Below are 22,995 nucleotides of genomic sequence, written 5' to 3' on the forward strand. Positions count from 1 at the left end.
AATTCCGTTGATCTTGCCTTGTTCCGGGTTTTAATATTTATGCTAGTGCCTTTTTTAACTATCGTTTCGGTTCGATAATTTTCAAGTGTTTTTATTTAGATTAATAAGTTTTCCTTTTATTTTATCGTTTCCCCCGTATAATTAGGTATGAAATATATTGCGTTATTTAACCATTGGTTTTGTTTATATTAGTTAATTTAGGAATTGTAATTATTTTTAAAAAATAAATACGAGAATTTTGTATTTTGTAAACTTGTTTTTCTTTTCTAAACTTGCAATTTTTTTAATTCTTTTAAATGTTATTTTTCTACCATTTTTTTTATTTTTAAAGTTAGGAGTACCTTTCTTTTTTTTCTCTTACTTTATGCATTACACTTTTTCTTTGTAATTCGCGTTCGGTAAAACATCGATTAACGACACTTTTTGGTCAATCCAGAAAACCGGGAAATTCAGACATCCGGGATAGCGATGGTCCCGAGCATCCCGGATAATTGGTTCTCTACTGTATATTGTACAGTTGTATAATGAGATGTTTTTTTTTTTAAGTTGGTTTATTATAATATTTATTCAACACAATACTACATGGTATTTTTCTGTTGAAACTATTTAGGCTAATATTTTTTATATGTAAGGATACTATTTTCAAGGAAAATAGTAGTGAAAACCCTATTCGGATAACTGACAGTTGCGGTTCCACCTTCAATGACAGCCAAAACTTGCTGTACTTTACTAAATTCATAGAGCCCTTCTTAGGACATCAGAAATGCAAATAGTGTTCACATTTGGGATCCCTGAGTTCTCGTCTTCAGATGCCTCCTCTACTTCAATTTAAATTTATAATTACATTACAGTAATTAATTGTGAAGCAACTGCTCCTCCATCTAATTTTACTTAAAATTTAAACAGTTAATATCCTATGCAAAATTTTAAATGAAAAAGATGTTCATTGTTAATCATAAAACTTATAAATATTTCCTGAAATGTTTATAATTGATTTTCTTTTTTTTCCAGAGCTGCCAGAGTATCACCTTGTGCAATGATTGTAGCAATGATTTATTTGGAAAGACTTCAACTGAAAAACTCTGAATATTTGGAAATAGTATCTCCTTCTGGACTTTTTGTTGTAACAATGGTATGCATTGAACAATAGTTATTTATTTTCAAATTGTTTTTGTTTTTTGTGCTTTAGTGAGAAAAATTATTCTTTTATAGTTGGTTGCATCTAAATTTTTGTTTGAAGATGAAGATGATGTAGTGACAAACCAAATGTGGGCTGATGCTCTTAATTTTGACGTTAAGGAACTAAATAATTTAGAGAGAGACTTTCTTGCCGCTATTGTAAGTTTTTTTTTTAGTTCAATTTAATAAACAATGATGACGTTTCACATTATGGAATCAGATTCTGTTCAATAATTTTTTGACTGTATTTTTTCTTGTGTCTAGAAATTTTGTTTATTGTTTTTTCTGGAAAAATAATTATGTTGTTCCCTGTCTTTTATGAATCGTAATACAGTACTTTATCTATCTATCAAAGTAATTAGTTTATTTCTTATAAGATTTTTGAAATCATTTCCTAGGAATAGTTTTTCTCTTTTACTTTCTAGTTTTTTAATTAATGATAAAAATTGTTATCTAGCCTTGATTTAGAGGTTGATTTAAAGAAATTTATTGAGAAACAAATACCAATGCTCTATATTTGCATCCTGTGATAAATGGAAATTGTTTTTATACTGGTAAATGGAAATTGTTTTTATACAATTGGTACGTTAATTTTTAATATTATTCAAGTTTTAGTTTTAATTTCTGAAAATAAACTCTAAAAAATAGTCAATTTAAAGCATTTTACATCTTAAATCAAGTTTGAAATTTTGTCAGACGTTTTGCGTTCTTCATATCAATTAATTTATTTTTAATATGTTAATTGACATAAATCAAGTAATTGCTTTCATTTTTTATAATCTCATTTTTAAAATTTATTACTTGTATGTTTTAAATTATAATTATTTGTGCAATATTTGCTAAATTTGAATACTTTTTTCCAGAATAAATCTATGAATAAAAATCTAGTGATAATAGTTTTATTTCTTTTATTTTTTCAATTGATTTTAAACCATTTCTGTAGGATTGGAAAGTGCTTGTTGATTCATCTGATTACTTCAACTATTTGTGCAAAATTGAAAAAATGTAAGTTTTTAATTGCATTTGATTTTTAAACTGATTATTATTACATATTTTTCTATTATTTCAGACATATTATTTGAATGAAAAGTTCTGGTTTGTTTTATTGTGTGCTAGAAAAGCCATTGAGAAAAAATTGTCCCTTTTTTTCAATTTTTATGAAATCTGGTATTTTGATAAATTTTCATTGTTGCTTTAACTATTATTACATAAGTGTAACATTAAAATCTTACTCTAAAAAGGAATTATTATAAAATGCACCAATATGTTTGTTTCAATCTTCAATGATGGTCCTAAGTGTGGATCTTTTACCTATGCATAAAACAATTTGCCAGAAAAATGATTGTACATGTCAGTCCAAATACTGCAACGACATTTTTGCTTGTGATTAGTTGGTTGAATCACATGTGGTGGACCAATCAGCAGTTTTAGTGCAGTTTTCCTGTGTAATAAAACTCACAAAAAGTTATAAGCAAGTTTTATTGATTGTAAATTGCAGCCATCAATCAATCATAACATTAGCGAGGTGAAGTTGTTTATTCTATGTTTTTATTAGTTTGTTGTAGTATATTTTAGTTGAAGTTTAATTTAAATGGCAAATTTTAGAAAAATAAAAAATTTTGCGGATATTATCAAACATGTTATTTTGACTTGTGGTGAGTGTGATCTTGACAATATATCACTTAGCAGACGAAATGATTGCTGGCGATTCGTGAACTGTCATCGTCATGTTGCTAAGTGTAAAATTCAAGAATTAAATCAGCATATATGATCATTCTTCATAAAATGGGAAGATTTAAGCATAATTAAAGCTGAAGCTTTATTTTCTAGCTTTTTGATCGAGAATAATTGCCCTATTGCGGCATCAGCCCATGCTGGAATGTTATTCCAAATTTTTTTTTCAGAAATACAGTGTAACGTCTCATATCCGGGCGTCCCTTTTCCTTAAGGATCGATTTCCCGGACACTTTTTAACAATCAAAATAAGCAAACATCTCTTCATCTTCCCCTTTCTTTAAAAAAAAAAAAAGTCTTTTGACACGTTTTCTCTTCTAGCTTGCACTGAACCCCTGATTTATGCATTGAACCCATAAATCACAAAGGGGAAGAGAAAATCTACCAAGACCATTGAGTGACCATTAGCGACGCTCCTACTCTGGAATGCAGGAAAAGAGGGAGATTTGTTTTCAAAAAACCGCAACTGCTTCCATTCCCCCCTATTTTCCTTTGCAGCTGGCTAGTAAAAGAGGCATTTCCTGGAACCTTTTTATTGAAAGAAAATGGTAAATGCAGCAAGCTTTAACGTGGAGGGGGAGTCAAAATGGAACATTTGAATAGGTCTAAAAGGATACACTTCTTTGAGAAACATTCATTCTTCCCCTGACCATGTAATATTTAGGAGGTGGGGGGGAAAAAAGGAGGTATCTTTCTTTAGCAGATTCTTTCAGTCATACAAGAAAAAATAAAGAGAACCCCATCAGCCTGCCCCGCCTTTATGCTTGATTGATAGCCAATGATTGGAGAGAAAGCAATAATTTGTCACTTCCCCGCCCTCAACTTGAATGATCTCCTCTCTACGCTTATTTTCTTTCACAAATATGGAGCAAATGAATTTTTCTCCTCCACCTACCCACCTTAATGAATGACAGGAATTTCCCTTTCTTGCTTGAATCATTCTAGTTAAAAATGGCGGATTATTATTTTCATAACTGTCAAATTTTTTTTCGTTTTCTATATTTTAAGCAATAATTTTTTTTTCTTCTAATATTTCATATTTGATTGATTGGATAATCTAATACTAGAGCATTATTCCCTTAAAAATAATGTTTATTTATTTTTGCTTCTTAGATTTAGATCATTTCATGCTTTGTTCCAGAATGAAGTGAATTTCCCCTTCCTGCTTGAATCGTTCTAGTTCAAAATGGCGGATTAATATTTTCATAACTGTCAAATTTTTTTCGTTTTCTATATTATTAGCAATAATATTTTTTTTCTAATACATATTTTATGTTTGATTGATTAGATATTTTAATACTAAAACATTATTCCCCTTAAAAATAATGTTTATTTATGTTTTGCTTCTTAGATTCAGATCGTTTATTAGATCATTTTAAGCTTTGTTTTCCTTGGGGGTCAATTATACGGAAAAATCTATTATACGGACTTTTGAAAGTCCCACCGATTCCGAATACGCGACTTTACACTGTAGCAGCAAGATATGGCTGTGTCAGAACTAAAACTAGTTCAATCATAAGATGTATCTCAAATTCTACTATTGAAATAATTTATCTGTTTTCGAAAACATCTTGATTCACACTCTCAACAGATGGCAGTAATTCAAGAGATAATAAGAAGATATTTCATGCCATAGTAACTTATTTACAACCTGTGGTGGAGAAAACTGTCACAATTGTGTTGTCTCTTGAGCAATGCTGCTTGTGAGAGAATTTTCAGTATAATTAAAAAAATCTAAATGAATTTAGGTGAAACTTAAGTTGTGATACTCTAGAATCTTTAATGATTCAAAAATATAAGTATTTTAACTATAATTCTACATGTTACAAGTAGCAATTTTCCGAAGAAGACTTAAGTTAGCTTAATTAAAGCTAAGAAATCGACTTATGCTTCGTTAAAATCTTGAACTTGCCTGTGTTAATTTTGACTTTTACTGAATATTCAGTACTAAACTTTAAAAAAAAAATGTAGGGAACCGATTATCCGGAACGATCGGGACCATCGCTATTCCGGATAACTGATTTTTCCGGTTTTCTGAATCGCTACAAAAAGCCGTTTTTTTTTTATTGTTAAACCCAACTAAAAAAAAGAAAAATATTTGGAAACAATCTTAAGAAGAAGAAAAAACGATTAAGTAATAAACTAATGATTCCAAAATGAAGGTAAGGTAAACATCTTTCAAAAAAGAAAGAAAAATCCTAAAATCTTATGAGGAAAAAAAACTTTTTTTAAAAAAAAATGGTGGAAAAATGTATTGAATTTCGTTCCGGTTTTTAGGTTTTCCAGTTTTCTGATTTCCGGATAACGGGTTCTGTACTGTATATATATATCTGTTTCATTGCCATTATGTTTATTATATGGGGGATTTTTTTAAAAAAAATTTAAAAAATATTATATATATTTTTGAAGAACTTAGTTTCAGCAATATTTTGTTTATTTTAGTTTTCATTTATTTTCAGTTCCGCAATTTATTTTTTCTAAAACTCAGTTTTTGTTTCAATTACATTATTTATTATTATATTTTATATAAAGATAAGAAATATTATAAGATTATTATATTCTATATAAGTTATAATATGCTTGTAATTTATCATGCCAGTGCCTACAAATTGTAATTTTTGTTTTGTTTTTTATTTTATTTATTTTTTTAACTCTTCAGAATTTTCTTTAAAACTCAGTTTTAAATCATTTTGTTTGCATTAATTTTTTCAAAGTCAAAAGATTTTCGTTTTTTTAAATTTTAAAAAAATAATGAAAATTGTGTGTGTTATTTATCTTACATACTGTCAGTTTGTAATTTTATAATTTCAATACATACAAAGATGTTAATTGGTGAAAAGCTGGTTGCTATTGCTATAAAACTTATGAAGAACTTATTTTTATTTCATAGTTTTCTTGTTATTCAGTTTTAGCATGTGTAATTAAACAAGCATATTGAATTTTTAAAGTGTTAGTTTTTTTTTCATTCTATTTATTATTTTAGCCATTTTAATTATTATTTCAAAAAGGTTTATATATTCAATTTTTAAAAATTTAAGCATTTGATTTTAAAACTATAAAAAGTTTTAAATACATCATATTGATTTATGTCGTTTATTTATTGATGCCATTCACGTTAATTGCTCCTAACAAGTCTTCCTGAAAGTTGGCATGTCTGCCCCTAAAAATTAGTTGCTTTTAAAAATTGTATACCGTATATTCCGGCGCATAACTTGCCCTGGCGTATAGCGCGCACCCATAATTTCTAATACTTTTTAAATTTTAAGATATACTCTTCATATAATGCGCATGAAAATTTGGATTGTACTTGTGCAATATCTTGTCTTTCAAGATCGTAAATAAAAAGTTTTTTTCCCTATCTTTTGAAAAAATAAAAACTGAATTTGACATGTATGTGAGGGTAGAGTTGAAAGAGTAATAATGTGATTCTGAGAAAAGATTGTTATATTCAGCAGTGCAGGTGTGTGCAAGAATGTTGTTCCCCACATTCCAGAAGTAAGTATCTGGAATGCTGTCTATAGTGTATGTCTCAAAAATCAGGTGACATACCACAAATCAGGCGACAAAACGTAATTCCTCTTCAACCAATCGCACCACTTGATGCCCTGCCTTTGAAGAGTAAACATTGTAAGCTTTAAGAATTCTGTGTAGTTTTTAGTTGTAGACATGGCTCCTATCAAACACAGCGCTGGATTTAAATGCAAAGTAATTCAATTTGCAAAAGAAAATGGAAATCGAACTGTGGCGAGACATTTTGGTATTGGGGAAAGCTCGGTGTGTGAATGGAAGAAAAATGAGGAGAAAATAATAGATATGCCTAAGGATAAGTGTGCATTGCGTACAGGACTAACAAAATGGCCGGTGTTAGAGGACAATGTAGAAAACTGGGTTTTGGAAAATCGGCGAAATAGCTTGATTGTAACAAGAAACTGTGTTCGCTTGTTTGCTCTAAAATGGGTAAATATTAATCCAGACGAGAGTGAAAATTTCAAGACTACTGTGAGTTGGTGTAACCAATTTATGGCTCGAAAAAATTTAGTTCTACGTGAAAAAACCAAAGTATCACAAAAACTACCAAAAGACTTGGATAGCAAATTGTTAAGTTTTCAAAAATATATTATAGAACTGCGGGAAAAAAAACTTTCGCAAATAGGAAATATGGATGACACCCCTGTTATGTTTGACATGATCGGTAATAAAGCAATTAATTTAAAGGGAGTAAAATCTGTCAATTTAACAACAACGGGACATGAGAAATCTCATTTCGCCGTAGCCCTTTCTTGCTTAGCGGATGGAACGAAACTAAAACCACTGGTTATTTTTAGAGAAAAACTTTTCCCAAATGTAGTTTTCCAAAAGGTATTTTTGTTCATGTCCACGAAAAAGGCTGGATAGACAAAAATGGTGTTAAATTATGAGTAAAAAATGACTGGCAAATTCGTCCTGGTTGCGTAAGAAAACCGTAAAGCCTTTTAGTGTGGGACATGTTTAGGTCCCACATTACAGATAATACAAAAAAAGTGTTGAAAGAATGTAACACCGATATGGCAGTTATTCCGGGCGGAATGACACCATTAGTTCAGCCATTGGACGTCTGCTTGAACAAACAATTTAAAGCCAATTTAAAAAAACAGTGTAACACTTGTATGTTGGAGGGCGAGAAAACTTTTACGAAAGGAGGACATGAAAATATTTACCCCGACCTGCCCCAATTGAGGGCATACGGGTAAATGTTTATTAAAAACCAAGTAAAAAAAACATTAAAGAACATAAAATGCATAAAATACATAAGATACAAAAGTCAAATGGCAACAACACGTAAACTTTGCGGGCGAACAATACTCTTGAACAAAATTAGTTATCTACAATTAGTCGGAATATTAAATGTTTAAGAAAACTTGACAAATATATCTGGCATGTATGCCATGAAAAGTCCAGGTCAACAGACCCTAAAATAAGGATTAAAAGCACAATTAAATTTAAAACACCAGCAATATTAGAAGCAAATTAAAATATAAATTGCCATTCCAAGTCAACAGACCCTTATATTGAGGCAATCAAATGGCATAAAATTTAAAAACTAATCATAGGGCAAATTGCCTATTAAGGAAACAATTAAACGAGTTACAAATAGTAAAATCATCAAAATAGTGTTAAAATAGTAAAAGTGGATTAAAATGGTGTGAATGACGAGGGCAGTTCAAATCCAACCTAAGAACACCATGAGATTTAAAAAAATTTTTAAAGTCATTAAAAGTCCAGTTTTAAGGATAGTCATCCCGGCTAAAAATCAAAATCGCCGAACCAGAGTCTCCAGCGATGAGGTAATTAAAGCGAAAAAATTAGAGTTGACTTAGGGGATATGGAAACGCTGACCCATACGGTAGTTGGACGGCCAGAGTTAGTAAAAATTTACAGTGGGTTTAATGTATCTTCCAAAGTTGTTTTGATAATGTCTTTGATGATTGATCTGCAGGTCAGGTTAGAGTAAATCTGGTGTTCTGTTTTGTTGTGAAAATTGTTGCCTCGTCGTGTTTGAAATTTCGGACATTGAAAAATTAGGTGATGGATGTCTTGTTGTGAGTTGCAATAAGTACATGTTGAAGATTTCCCGAAAAATCTTGCTTGGTGTGTGCCAAACACGCCGTGGCCGGTTAAGAACTGATTAATATAAAAGTTTGCCTTTATTCTTGTAGTTTTTGGATCCTTAAAAAATTTGTAAGTCTGCCGTCCTTTTGTACTGTTGGTCCAGTCCAATTTCCACTGAGCCATAATATGGTTATTGATTATAGATTTGATCTGAATGGGGGTCAGCCAGGTAGTATTTTCTATGGTGTCAAGTCTGATGGCTTCTTTGGCTAGTTGGTCCGCCTCCTCATTGCCGGCATGCCCCGCGTGTGCTTTAATCCAATTTAGTGAGATACTCTGTCTCCAAGCATGTTTTATGTCATGAACAATCGTATTTTTATGTGTGGGGTCAGCCAGTGCGTGCAATGAGGAGAGTGAATCTGTATAAATTGTAGTTTGTTCTTCCTGTTTTGCTGCATAATTTATTGCTTGTCTGATCGCCATCAGCTCGGCCTCAAAAACTGAGCAATAATCGGATGCTCTGGAGGAGGTCTTGGCAATAGTGATGCCATTACACTTTATGATAACTCCGAAACCTGTCCTGAAGTGTTGAGGTTTGACCTCCATCCTGGAGCCATCCGTATATATTTCCAAACCATTATTATCTGGAGAGTTATATCCCCAAGGCACAGCGAGTTGAGTGGCAGGGTGAACTGGGGCTTTTGTAGTAAGGTTCGTTTTTTCCAAGATGGAATCAATAACTGTCCTTTGAATGACGGGAAGAATGTCATCTATTTTCCAGCCCCATTTAATGCGTTTGTTGAAGATTGTCTCAATAACCTTCAAATGAATAGGTTTAATGCCCGCCAGTATCTGGATAGATTCAGTGCTTGCTGTGGAATAGCACTTTGTGATTGTGAGAAGCGGTATTCTTTGTATGGATGCAAGTTTCTGATTCATTTTATTAGTATTTCTATACCAGACACTGGCGGCGTAGAGTATTATCTTCTCGCTGGCCTGGAGATATATCTTTTTGAGAATATATGGGCTTAACCCCCAGGTGGCTCTAGCGACCCTTTTTGACATTTTATTGAAGTTCGTGATTTTATCTTTAACCTCGTTGAGATGAGGAATCCATGTCAGCCCTGGGTCCAGTAACACACCAAGATATTTCAAACTGTTGACAATCTTCAGGTTTGTGGAGCTCTGATCCATTTTGATGCGCAGAGTTCGGGAAGTTTTCTTATTGTTTTTATTAAAGACAATAATTTTTGTTTTGTCCTGGCTAAATGTTAACTTGTGTGTTCTGGCCCAGGCTGACATTGCTGTGAGAACGTGGGTCGCTAGTTGATCAAATCTATATAATATGTTGTGTCTTAGAAGAATGAAGACGTCATCGTCATTCAAAAAATGCAGCATTTCAAATAATCTGAACGGATCAGAAGATGACTGTTTATTTATGGATGAGGGTAACACAGATGATGAAGACAAAACAGATTGTGATGTGTGATGACGTGCCTGAAGAAATAACGGAAGACAAATATAATGAACTATTTATGTAATAACGAAAATCAATAAAGTATATAGGTAAGGGTATGTTATTTCTTTAAAATAAAAGTATTTTTCTATATTAAAATTTTTTTAATCTATAATTTTTCATATTTGGCGTATACCGCGCACCCATAAATTCCAATGTTATTTTTGGTATCGAAAGTGCGCGATATATGCCGGAATGTACGGTAAATACCCATTTTTTTTAAAAAAGCGATGTGAAGATATTATGATTTGAGAAAAAGGCAATTGGCAAAAATTCAACAAATTATTAAAACCAAATTCGATACAAGTTGTTTTCCATAGTTCAAAATCAGATGATCTTTTCCATAAATAAATGAAGGTCTTTTTCATATGTAGGCACCCAAGATTGTTTATAACTGTTCAGTAAGGGTAGCTTGAAACATGTACCACTGAAAGCTGAATAGTATGTAACTGCATTACTAAAAAAAAGTCCTTTAAAAGTAAAGAACACTGTAGTAAAGAAATAAGTTTTTTTTTAAATGTCACATTTTTTTGATAAAATATCTTGCTATTGATCATCAAAAGACATTTCTGAAAACAGAATAGTTCTAAAATCGAAAGAAACTCTAATTACAAATGTTTTTAAAAAAATTATTAGAACTTAGACATTTGTCTATATGACCTTATATATTTAAACTGCATATGCTTAGTGGTAGAGAACTTTTAGCTCTAATTTATTAAAATATAAATATATTAATCCTTGCTACCACTAGGAAAAAATCTTTTCTGATACTAAATGAATTCATAGTCGTTGAAGTTTAAAACATTTTAAGTTTTTCACAAATTACAAATTCAACATGAATTAAAATAAATTAACACTTTAAATGATACTCTAAATGCAAAAATTCAAATGCTGGGAAAGGGGGGGGGGAAAGAAATTTTCCAAGATAATAATCAGATTTCAAATTCTATCCATTTAATAATTACTGCATTTATTACTATTCCATCAATGGTTTAGCAAAATATGAAGGCATTCAAAACAAAATAATTAAAACTTTTAATTATGACTATTCAAACACCTGTTTCATATCAGTGGCAATGTAAGTTACTACTCACAATTTTTTCTTTCCACTATAATTCAGGAGAAAATGTCCCGCAGTGGACTGATCGTTAAGACACGGTTCCCAGCAGATCACCGGAATCAAGCATCACTGGCTGCGGTCAGTGTGCGGGTGGGTGACCCACTTGGATCAGTCTGCGTAGGGACCGAGGGTGTGCGGTATTGGTCCTCGTTAAACTGTGCTACCATAAAGTGCTCGACTTCGCGTGCAGGTCGTTGGGCTACCGAAGCGGGGGTGCCATCCCCTGTGCAGAGGATCAAAATTGTGATGGCATGTCTTCGGATCATCCGCAGGGATGTTTTCCAGACCGTCGCCAATAGCCCATTGTGCAGCTCTAGTGCGACGTAAATGAACTACAACAGGAGAAAGCAAAATTTTTTTGAATGCTAAGTTTAATTAATTTATCTGTGAGGCTAAAATGAAGAGGTGAAAATTATCTCCTGTGTTAGTAGCCTATTATTAGCTGAATATTGTTGTTTTTTCTTAATTAATTTGAAAAAGTTTTTTTTTTCACTCTTCCTCTTTCTGTTGACGATAGTAACTGAATTATTAGTTTTTTCAATTTTTCAAAAGAAGAAAAATTAGTCCGATTTCTGTTTTCTCTTTGTTTCCATTATTATTGCACTGCTACGAGAAAAATTTTATTTTAAAGAATCTCTGAAGGTAACTTTTGTTTCATAAATTGCTCTTTTTTACATAACAAGAGCTGCACTATATTCACAGATTTAAAAAATAAATATATTGAAACTCAAAACTTGAATTGGCTATTTTAATTTTAAAGAAAAAGCCTCTAGCTTTTCTATTTTGGGCTCTAGTCCACCTTTCTTCTCTGCATAAACAAAATCTATGAAATGTATTTATTTCAATAATAATATGTCAATGTGGTATATATCTTCTTTAAAATTTGGCAGTTGCAATGCATCAAGACCACTTTGTAAATGTGCATCTCTTTTTTGGTGGCATGCTAAAAAACTTTAAAGACAATGACTTAAATCAACTTCACATTTGTTCTTCCTTGTTACTTGTCATGCCATTAGAAGCAAAGATGATCGAAATATTAAAAACACTGGTGACTCATTTTTGTAATGTTATCATACTATTTCATGCATGGGAAAATGATAAATTATTCAACGTTTTCTTTAGACTTTTTGATTAAAATTGTATTGTATATGTACCTTTTAATTAAGCCCCTCTGCTTTAAATGATTTAAATTTCATTTATGATTTTATTTAATTCGGAATACTATAATTTTTGCTTGAAATTTATTTGGACTTCAAATCTAACGTGTATTGATAATAATTTTCTTTTTTGCAGAATTGCAACAAGGCAGTCTTCTTTGAGAAATTGGCTATCGTATAGTGATATCTGTAGTATGCTTCATGATAAGGCTTTTGAAACTTTTTGGGCACCTTGTTTTAAAAGGATTATGAAGGTATTTAATTTGTATCTAAATCTTGATATTTGATATTTCCTGAATTTTGACTAATCAGGAAGAAGAAAAAAATTCTGCAAAATCTGATAACATATTTTAAATAATCATTTTTGGTAATTTTCATTTTCATTTTATAGGAAACAAAGTTCTCTTATTTAATAACATAAAAGCAAATTTTGAACTTTTTATTTAAAATAATATAACACTTTTATAACATCAAATTTTCTTTTAGGCTATGGTTTTATGGACTGTTGGATATGTTGCTACAGCTCTGACTCTACATAATGCAAGCTTTGCTATTCATAAATTGCTTGAAGGAAAACACGAGCTGAAAAATCTCTCTGAAATAAATTCGACTTCCGAACTTCAGAATCATGTTCAAAGTATTGACAAACCCTTTAATAATAATCTCATTGAAGGTAGTAACACGGAATTCTTAAAGCTTCCACTATCATTTGAAACTCTTACTGAACAAGAATCAGAAAATATGGAAATGGTACAAGGCTATGGAAATGGAATTTACACCTATGAAATAAATCACAATATGTGTGATAAGTCAAATCCTGAGAGAATATCTTTTAAGTCTAATAAGTCAAGGTTACAAATACTGGAAAATTTAAAAACGACCTTGACCTCTCATGCCTTGACTCGTGAGCTAATACTCGTAAATGACTCCTATGGTAATTGTGGTACTCGCTGTAGACAAAACACTAATTGTTTTTCTCTTCTTATGTGATATTTTGAAAGCTAACAACATAAATGTTACTTTTTAATATTAGTTCTGATTGTTAAATTTGATAACATATATATTTTTCTGTGGAATTTTATAACATTTTTAATGCAATAACATTAGTTTCTTATGGATTGTTATCTTACTATTATTGAAGTAAGGAAGAAAAAAGTAATAAGTTGACAACTTCCTTTTAGATCAATTAGAGATTTTATTCCTTATTATAAACTAGCTAATTATTATATAAAAAATTTTTAATACATTTAATAGTTGTGATATAAAATCAATAAAAGTTATAAAAATCTTCCATGACAGCTTGTGTATTTTCTACTAATCACTTCAATCTCAAGCTGTTTATTTTAAATATATAAATTTAAAAATCTTTTCTTTTTTATTTAGAAATTCTATTGTTGCATTGTGTAATGTTGGATTTTTGTCTTGCAATATAATATTTTTTACCTTTTCATAAAATTGTAAAAATGGTATATTAGTGTTAAAATGCAGTGTATGATTTACCTATGAGTCATTTTCAAAAAAAAAAAACTACCTATCCACAAAAAGCATAAAAATTTTAAACTTATCAGAAGTTAAAATTTACAAGATGCATGTTTCAAAGTTGTTCTTTCAAGGTACAAGTTATAACTTTAAAGTTTTATTTGCGATTTACTATTTTGTAAGATTTAACATTTTTACAATACAATTAATGTGTTTTGTCTTTATGCAGCTATCTCTCTGAAACTTCTTTGCTTTTTTTTTCTATTTTCTCAAGCAATCAATATTTTCCTTCCATTTTTTTAATGCTTTAAAGAAATTTATTGAATATTATAAATAATATATCAGCAATTTCATTCTAAAAAATTAGATAAGCAAATAAATAGAAACTAATACATGAAAAGCAAATAAATACAATTTCAGCATGAGTATTTTACACAATCAGACAAAACTGTAATTTACTTGATGTTTTTACTTAGGTAATGGTCACTATAAACAGGGTTCATTTTTTACTTTAAAAATGATTGGGCATTGGAGACTGAAAAAGACTATATACTCAAAGAAAGGGCACCTTTCTGCAAACAAGGATTATATTTCACAAAAAGAAAGAATGGTTCATAATATTCAAAGCTCTAAATTTTTTCATTTAAAAATTCGTAATTTTTAAACTTAAATAATTGAAACTGAAACAAGACTTATTATTTGATGGAAATATACTGATTTCTAATAAAATTTTCACACACTATAAATTGGTTTTGAAGTAATCAAGATTTTAATAACCACATGGAAAAACATAGCAATATTAATTGAAAAAGCAAGTGAAACACCTCTTGACTTTACCTGAAATTGATCATGTTCGAAATTTGTTATGTGCAATTTTAAATTCAGTAGTTGTAATAATATTGTATTTAAAATATGGGGTATTTAAAAACAATGTTGATATGGATGTAAAATCAATAAAGATTGTTGAAAAAGGATTGGAGAAGGAATCTGAAAGTGGTTGCTCAAATTTGGAAAAACCATGCGAAAATATCCAAAAGATTAAATTCAAATATGAAATTTGCCTGTTATAGTAACAACGTAATAAAAATATCAGAATTTGAAAAACCGCATGGTAATGCTCAAAATACAGTAAGTAGTTGCCAAAATCAAATTATTAAAAAAAAAACACTTAGATTCTGGAGGGAATCAACAGAAATTAAACTTTTTTTTAATATGTATAAACTTTTTTTAAATATCGTAAAAACGTAGGATCAAAGAGCATCATGCGAGCAGAAGTTTTTGTGCAATGCAAGTGCTCTGTGCAAATACCATCAAGAATAAATCCTACTGCGAATATGATCTTCTAGAATTAATAATTATATATAGAAAGTAAAGTAATATTCATGAAGACAATGAAGATTTTTTACAACTTTCTTACCGATTCATTTGTCAAAAGAAAGATAACTTGTTTTTCTTTCAAAATCTAGATAACTTCCTTAAATTACTTACTCACTCGCAATAAAGTTCTTGTTGAATCATAACCTCACTAATAATTCTCTTTTGAAGATCTGTAAAATATCCAATCTCTGAATTAAATGGTTGCAGTAAAAGGCAAATAAGATTATTTGAAAATTTCCACCCCTAATACAATGTGTTTCAGCAGGAAAGAATAAGGCTTGCTTCTTTAGCAAATAATATAAGTTAAAAGAAAATGAAGAACTGATAAATATGTGTGATTTTAGTAACAGAATAATCTGCATTGGTATTTGAATGTATTAAATTAGTAAAAAGAAAATTTGCAATAATTGTTTAATACTAACACATTTTTTTTTTAACTTTCTACCTCAATTTGTCTTAAATTGGTTGATGTAACAATTTTTGCTGATATACAATACTATTTTACTGTCTAATAACAATTGTTAAAATTGAGCTTAGCCTGCAATATGATAACTGTACAGGACTGCCATTTGGGAACTTTTTTTCTAATGATAGCTAAATTTATATTTTAATGTATGATTTGTTGTTTTGTAAATTTGATTTAAATTTATTTTCTCTCCACTACATTAAATGATTCAGAATTTTATAAGAAACGTCACTTTGTTCTAGCTCACTCATTGCGAGGCTTTAAAAATGCTGGCAAAATTACCAAAAATTCTGGAAGCTGTAGTTTTTAATTGGCTGTTGCTCAATGAAATATTTTTCATAAAACATATTAGTTGGCAACCCTGACTATCAGTTGTGTGACTAGTTTTATTAAACAGTTGTAATAAGTTTTTAACCTGAAAAAGTTACATTTTTTAGCTCTTGTGCAGAATATAAATTTTTACATACCCTTTTATTCCTTCTTTAAGTCTTAGAAATATTTGCATTTTTCAAGCATGTGAAATAGCATGTTTTCCATAGTATCAAGCATGTTTTTTTTTTATTGTTATTAAAATAAATTAGATCTGAAATACCACTGGCAGTGAGCTGGGGTTTTCTGTGGAAATGACTCATCAGGGTTTTGTACTAACATACCAAAATAAATTGTATGAATCAGCAATATCACTCTGAAAAACAAGTTTCCAGTTTTTCTTCTTACATAACTTCTGTGTTATTTTTAATTTCTTGTTTTTAATTTTCTAAAAAATAATGCATCAGTTTGAAAAATTATTTTTTATAATTTTCTTTTATTAACAATGAAAAAGAACAGTACTAAAAAAATAACAAATAATCAAAAAAAAAGTTTTAGTGCAGACTTGAGTTAAGTAAAGTCATTTTTTTAACTTTATTTCTCATTTTGTTAAATTAGAAATTTATCTAAGGACAACAAATAATTTACTTTTCTCAAAAAAAAATTTGGAGGAAAACTAGACTTATCAAAATCAGTATGTTTTTTATTAAAAAAGGAAATCCATAAAAGTAAAACCTTTCTTCCAAATTTCATGATTTTTAAATAAAAAAATCTAACTATGCACTTGTTGAACTCTAAAATATGCCTCTCATAAAAGTTAAATATTACTTGAGTAGATCTTGTTGTGATTATATTCTACAAAATATTATTATAGTTTTTTAAAGAAGTAAAAATGAAAAAGCATAAATTGAATTTAAAAAAATATGTTGCATTATAGCAAAAATCACACATAGTAATCAGGATTGCAATAGACATTGGATCAGGATAATCACACATAGTTATCAGGATTGCAGGCCGTGATGATCTCGAAAATCATCACGGCCAGCGAAAAAAATGGGCAAGGCACCAGGTAGGATAGACAACTGAGCGAGACCCAGATTTAATCTTCTGTATTTTTTTATTTCCTCCTTTTTTAAAGTATCCGTTTTAAAAAATATATTTATAGGTTATTTTTTATTAATTACAAATTCTTAGATTAACTTTTATTATGGTTAAAATTCTCTATGTAAAAGTTTTACTAAAGATAGAAAAAGAGTTAACGGCTAAAAAACCACTTGTTTGACATTGAATAGAATGAGTTACAGGGAAGATCTTTTCTATAGAGATTTATGGTTCAGGAAACCTTGTGGTGTAACTACCATTAAATTAAATCCCTTCAACCTTCCAACAAACTAGCTAATATCCAAAAGTTATTTGTTTGGAACAATAATTTAATATTACTCTCTGTTCTTTTAATAATATGTTTTATTTCAAGTAATTTTTAATTTATTTTAAACAGTTATTTTTAAGATAGTATATTTCATTAATAATTTATTAACAGTACGCTTGTCACTTCGTCATGAAAACTGTTATCATGGACAATTTTAGATACAACTAGGTAATAAAGTAAGAATGAAAGGTTACCAGTCAATGGATCAGTGAATAGGTAAATCAATACGGGTAAACAGGATTAATAAGCAGTGAATTAGTTTATGGACGAATGATTGAAGGACATTTTAGTGAATAGTCAGATGAATGAGTTTATAAAATATTTATAAACCTATTAATTGCTTAGTGACAGTTGACGAGAAAAAAAAATTTATTTCGAAAATAATTTTTAACAAAATAATGACACACTGAATACAAATTAATTGAATCTTAGTGTGGAAAATTAGTTCTTTATATTTTATTATTAAATTTTTGAAATAATTAAAAGTAAAAATTTTAATTATTTATAATATATTCAATTTTTTCTTAAATTTGAACAATTCATTAAATAGTTATCATTAAACAATTATATTTGTTCATTTTTGTTTCTTCCCTTTTGTATAGTTTCTTCATTTCTTGTCTTGAAAAAAATAGGTTTTTACCAGACAAAATGCCAATCGTTATTTATTGTATTGTAATTTTATTGTTTGTGTTCTATTATTTTGTACCTTAAATGAACTGTGGCTGTTGAAAGCTTTCAAGAGACTCAACATTGTGTGTTATTTTGGTTTCCTTATTCAGCTTGTTATTTTATTTTTTGTAGCAGAGAATCTAAGAAAAGTTAGAAGTCATGACTCCTTTTAATTACCATTTCAGTCTTTTTAAGTTGAGATCATTTTCAGTTCCTATTCCACATTATTTACAATGTGGTGTTTGCATATATCTTTTTTTTTTCTAATTTGGTTTATGCCCATTTTCCTGTTTTCATAGATTCGCTTCCTTTTTTACTTATTATATTAATTAATTTCAGTACATTTATTTTATATGTATAACGTACCCAGACAAGATTCTTCAAGTTTGAATTAAAATCTTAAATTGTATACAACTCGTATCTCACACCCATATTATTTATTCCATGGAGAAATGGTCCAATGGGGAAAAAATGGCCTGCAATTTTTCAAATGTTTACTGTGAGCTGGATTAAATTTAGCTCATTTGTGAAGTTTGTCACATTCTTAAACTTGTATTATGTCTACAGTTAAAAAGACTATGTAATCTCAAAATTTTACTGTTTGCATGGATTTTCCATTTTCTGTTGTTATAAATTAATCCGAATATTTTTCTCTTATTCTAAAATTCTTCAATCTGCTTACTATATTTTATATGTTTCAATAGTATATAAAAATAACTGTCACAATTCTATAACAACCTTTTCCAAAAAATGTTACACAGAACAAATTGGTCAATTTTAGGGTTGCATGCGTTCCAGGAGTAAGGACTTGTTTTCGAGTGGATCTATTATATTTCAGACCATAATCAAGATGTATATTAATTAGTACAATGAAAGGTAGTGTTGCATTTGCAATACAACTTAATGCAATATTTTTGCAATACAACTTAAAATAATACTTTTGCAATACAACTTAATGTAATACTCTTGCAATACAACTTAATGTAATATTTTTGCAATACAACTTGTAAAGACAGATATCGCTAGAATGCCGATTCAGTTTGTTTTCAGGGCAGAATCAAAATAGACTACTGTGGTGGTAGCCTAAACTCTCAAATTTTTAGGGCTTCACAAAGGGTTTCTGAAAATTATCAAAGTAAAATTGATTTTTGTAATTTTTTAGACATTTTCAATGCGTAATGTTTTACTATCTTTTTTTTAATGTATTAAAATGTATTTCGAGTATAAATTTCAGAAAACGAAATAATGTTTTGCCTTGTAATCTTATAAAAACTAAAGATTTAAAGAAGGAAGATCTGTTGGTGAAAAACTTCACCCCTGCACTCTTACCCAACTTCCTAATTTGATCGATTATCTTTCGTGCAAGGGCTTGATTTTTCCAACTATCTAATTTTATGTTCTGTTAAACAATTAAAATTTATTGGGGTGCTTTGTTGGCAAAATATAAAAAATTTAGTAAAAAGGTAAATTTTAATTTTTTTTTTCGATTGTAAATATAGAAGTCTAACAGTATTTTACTTTTTTTTGCATTACTATTTTTGTAAAAAAAAATAAAAATTTCAAAAAACTTTATCTTTTTGAATCTCGGTAAAATCACGCTATCTTGAAATTGAATTTCATAAAAGTTTTCAATATTACAAATGTATGGACCCAAGTAACGCATCTGCCTCCAGGTCCCATCCTACCTTAATCCAACTCTGCTAGTTTTTGAGAAAAGCCTGTAGGGAAAGAAAAAGAAAAAAAAAATTTTTTTTTTTTTGCTGCACGCTTTTGAACACAATCTCAACTCGGGAAGAAATGTTTGAAACTTGTTGATACTTACATGACTGAACATGTTGATTGGGGAAAAAAATTTATTACATATGCAGCTATATTAGCGGCAGCTATGAATAAAAAATCTTGACCCCAGAGTGCAACCCAAATCTTTGGGTTTTACTTAGCCATGCCCTTGTTTACATAGAACTTAATTGAAGATTATTATTCATAAAGCATGTAGTCTCATTCCCTACAATAAATATTTTCAAAATAATTAATATTTTCTCTTTGGTTTATGTGTTCAAAATTTTTTATGTAACAATTGCTTTGGTTTATGTGGCTCTTTATGCAATAAGTGCTTTATATTTTTACAGTACTTTATGAAATTATTTAATAAATCAATGTTCCACGAAATAAGGATCAATCATTTAGACTTTCATAGCGAAAAGAAATTGGGAATTTCTGGTCTATAACACTTACAACGAATATCATATAACTGCAGTTAACTTGTATTATTACATAAGATAAATTCTGAATTTTGATGAAATTATGAGTTGTATGAAACTGCTGTATTTATCTTTAAATGTTTGTTTTGAAATTATGAAAATATCATTAAAATAATTAGTTCTGCTAATATTTTATGTTGTGATTTTATTTAATTTTTAATAAACACTTAGTTTAGAATAAACACTGCTGGCATAAATTTATTAAATGGCCCCTTAGTACCTATTATTAGCTATCTACTTCAATATGTTTTTTTATTTGCTTAATGATAATCTAAAGGTTAACTGTTAATGAAAAAGTAACTTAATGAATTTATAAAAAAATATTTGTATTTTAGTTACAATATTTGTATTTGTAAATAATTGCTGCATCAACAAACAGAAGTTTACTTCTCTAAAAACTGGCAATAATTTCAATAATAGTAAAAAGGTTAGCTTTTAATTTGAATTATGGTCACTTTAACTCATCTGATAACATACAGATATTGCAGAATAAAACAGTTTAACTTCAATATCATTTTGTATTTTAACTACTGAAGGTCACAAATTTAGAATCCACTGGCACACATTATTTTTTGTTTGTGACATGGATGTACCAGTGTAATTTCTGTGATACTCAGTGAACATGGAATTTTTTCAATGAATATAGGGGAGAGTTGGACAAAAACGGGATACCATTATTATTTTTATTTACTACGGAATATCTGTTAAGGAAAACCCTACATTATTTTTTTTTTGTAGAGACAGCATTTATTGAAGCACACAAAAAACATATTTTAAACTAATTTTAATGACTGTGAAATAGAAAAAAAAATTAATTTCCAAACTCTTACATATCCCGTTTTAGCATACCTGGGTTGGATAAAACGGGATAGGGTTTACAATGTTTAATTTTTTGCATAATACTAAGTGAAAAGCATAATTAACTGTCAGAGAAAAAATTTCTATAAATTATATTCATGGGATTTTACTGTTCAAACACTTTTATATAGATTGTTCTTTTATAAATAAGTACACAAAAAATATGATGCTACATTTGTTTTTAAAGACTGCGAGTTTTCAAACATGAAGGCTTATTTCCGCAATTTTCATTGTCGAGATGTGCTTTGTGCTCTTAAGAGAGGTTTCTTAGCAGCCTTTTCTTCAATTCTCTTGGTTCTTTTTTGTAGTTTAATAATCCTTTCCTTTTCCTCCATTTCTAATTTAATTTTATTTCTAATTCACTCCATTGATGTCGCAACATCCCCGAAAGACTCTTTAATAATCAAATATTTAAATTCTTCAGTAAACAAAGAGAAGAATTCTTTTTAGAATCGAATGTTGATTGAATTGAGTAATTCAGAAAATTACGAAGTTTATATATAAAAAATCTCAAGTCTTCATCAGAGAAATACATTACAATTAGTTCTAAAGAAAGATGTGAAATCCTAGAGTCGAAAATAAAATGCTTAATAACGAACGTTAATAAACAAATTTTGCAATACTATATAGAGACTAAATTCTGCAAAAATGTATATAGCTAATATAAATAAGCTGTTCAAAAAGTCTAGGCCTACATATGGCTATTTTAAAATGTAATAATCCAACAAATAAATAGGTGGATAAAACGGGACATAAAAAACTCTATCCCGTTTTATCCAACTCATAAGTGCCCCGTTTTGTCCGACTCCGACACTTTTTGAAACAAACATGGCTGCTGCCTAAATGTGAAAAGAAAATTAGATAGACTGCACATAAAAATATTGGTAAATAAATGGTTAATCAAATTTAATACTCACCGGAATTTTATTCCCATATATGTAGGCAGTACAATATAAAAAACAACGCACGTAAATGTAGAAAATGGAAAGAAAATAGAATAAAAAAGTTCTGAGACCTACAAATTTCTATCAAATAGTGATCTCGAGACGGGGTGCACCGAGAATGATATAATCACGGTCGAATAACACGTTTCTGTCGTTGTCCACTATATAGCTGCAATAGTCTGGTTCCTAGGCGTCGTATCCCGTTTTGTCCGACTATCCCGTTTTATCCAACTCTCCCCTATATATAATCAGTTTGAAGTAATGAAGACTTTTACTTAGAAGAGGTTTTGACAAAGTTGATCACAGCCTACAGTAGTAACATTGGGCAAGATGACATAGTCATTTTAGAAGGAAGCACTTTTTTAATTATTTAATATAATTAGAAAGTAGGAGTTATGAATATTTTCTAATATTATTTGGAGGAGAGATATATTTTTAATACCTTTTTTAGTGGAATACATTTCATTTAATTTTTAACTGTATATATACTATATCATAGTGAATAGAATTTCATTTTTATTTCCGTTGTTGAACAGACGACCCAATTTTGAGTTTATGTCTACAAATGTTCAACTCCATAGCTTTGAACCCAATCCAGAAGACAAGGGAACTCCTGGATCAAATATTGGGCGAAATTTGCCTTCGTTGAGGTTTTTTCTTTTTCTTTTGAGGTAACTAACACACATTTGCATTATGCGAAGAAAACCTCTCATGGTTATCCTGACGCCAAGGGAACTCTAACCCATTATTCGTTTAGCACTGAGGATGTTTTTACTTCAGCACTGTAGTCGGTGCGGAACTCCATTACCATCACTGGCATTTGAACCCGAGTCATATCATTAGAGATTTAATATACATTTGTTCCACCTGTGAAAGTCTCCTCTAAATAAGTGACACCCTCTATTTGG

At 29.5% G+C, this 22,995-nt stretch overlaps 1 protein-coding gene across 1 annotated transcript in view; it reads left to right on the top strand.

Annotated features, from left to right (window-relative positions):
* The window catches only part of LOC107436643 (protein CNPPD1), a 31,211-nt gene extending 16,463 nt beyond the window's left edge, over nucleotides 1–14,748 (top strand). Inside the window, exons 4-8 of the mRNA XM_016048417.3 lie at nucleotides 1,012–1,132; nucleotides 1,213–1,338; nucleotides 2,123–2,184; nucleotides 12,432–12,549; nucleotides 12,782–14,748. Of these exons, the coding sequence (XP_015903903.1) occupies nucleotides 1,012–1,132; nucleotides 1,213–1,338; nucleotides 2,123–2,184; nucleotides 12,432–12,549; nucleotides 12,782–13,285 (931 nt within the window). The 3' untranslated portion in view covers nucleotides 13,286–14,748. The remainder of the gene's footprint in view (nucleotides 1–1,011; nucleotides 1,133–1,212; nucleotides 1,339–2,122; nucleotides 2,185–12,431; nucleotides 12,550–12,781) is intronic.
* Nucleotides 14,749–22,995: the final 8,247 nt, after the last annotated feature.

This window comes from Parasteatoda tepidariorum, chromosome X2 (assembly GCF_043381705.1).
Source record: "Parasteatoda tepidariorum isolate YZ-2023 chromosome X2, CAS_Ptep_4.0, whole genome shotgun sequence".
Taxonomy (NCBI): Eukaryota; Metazoa; Arthropoda; class Arachnida; order Araneae; family Theridiidae; genus Parasteatoda; species Parasteatoda tepidariorum.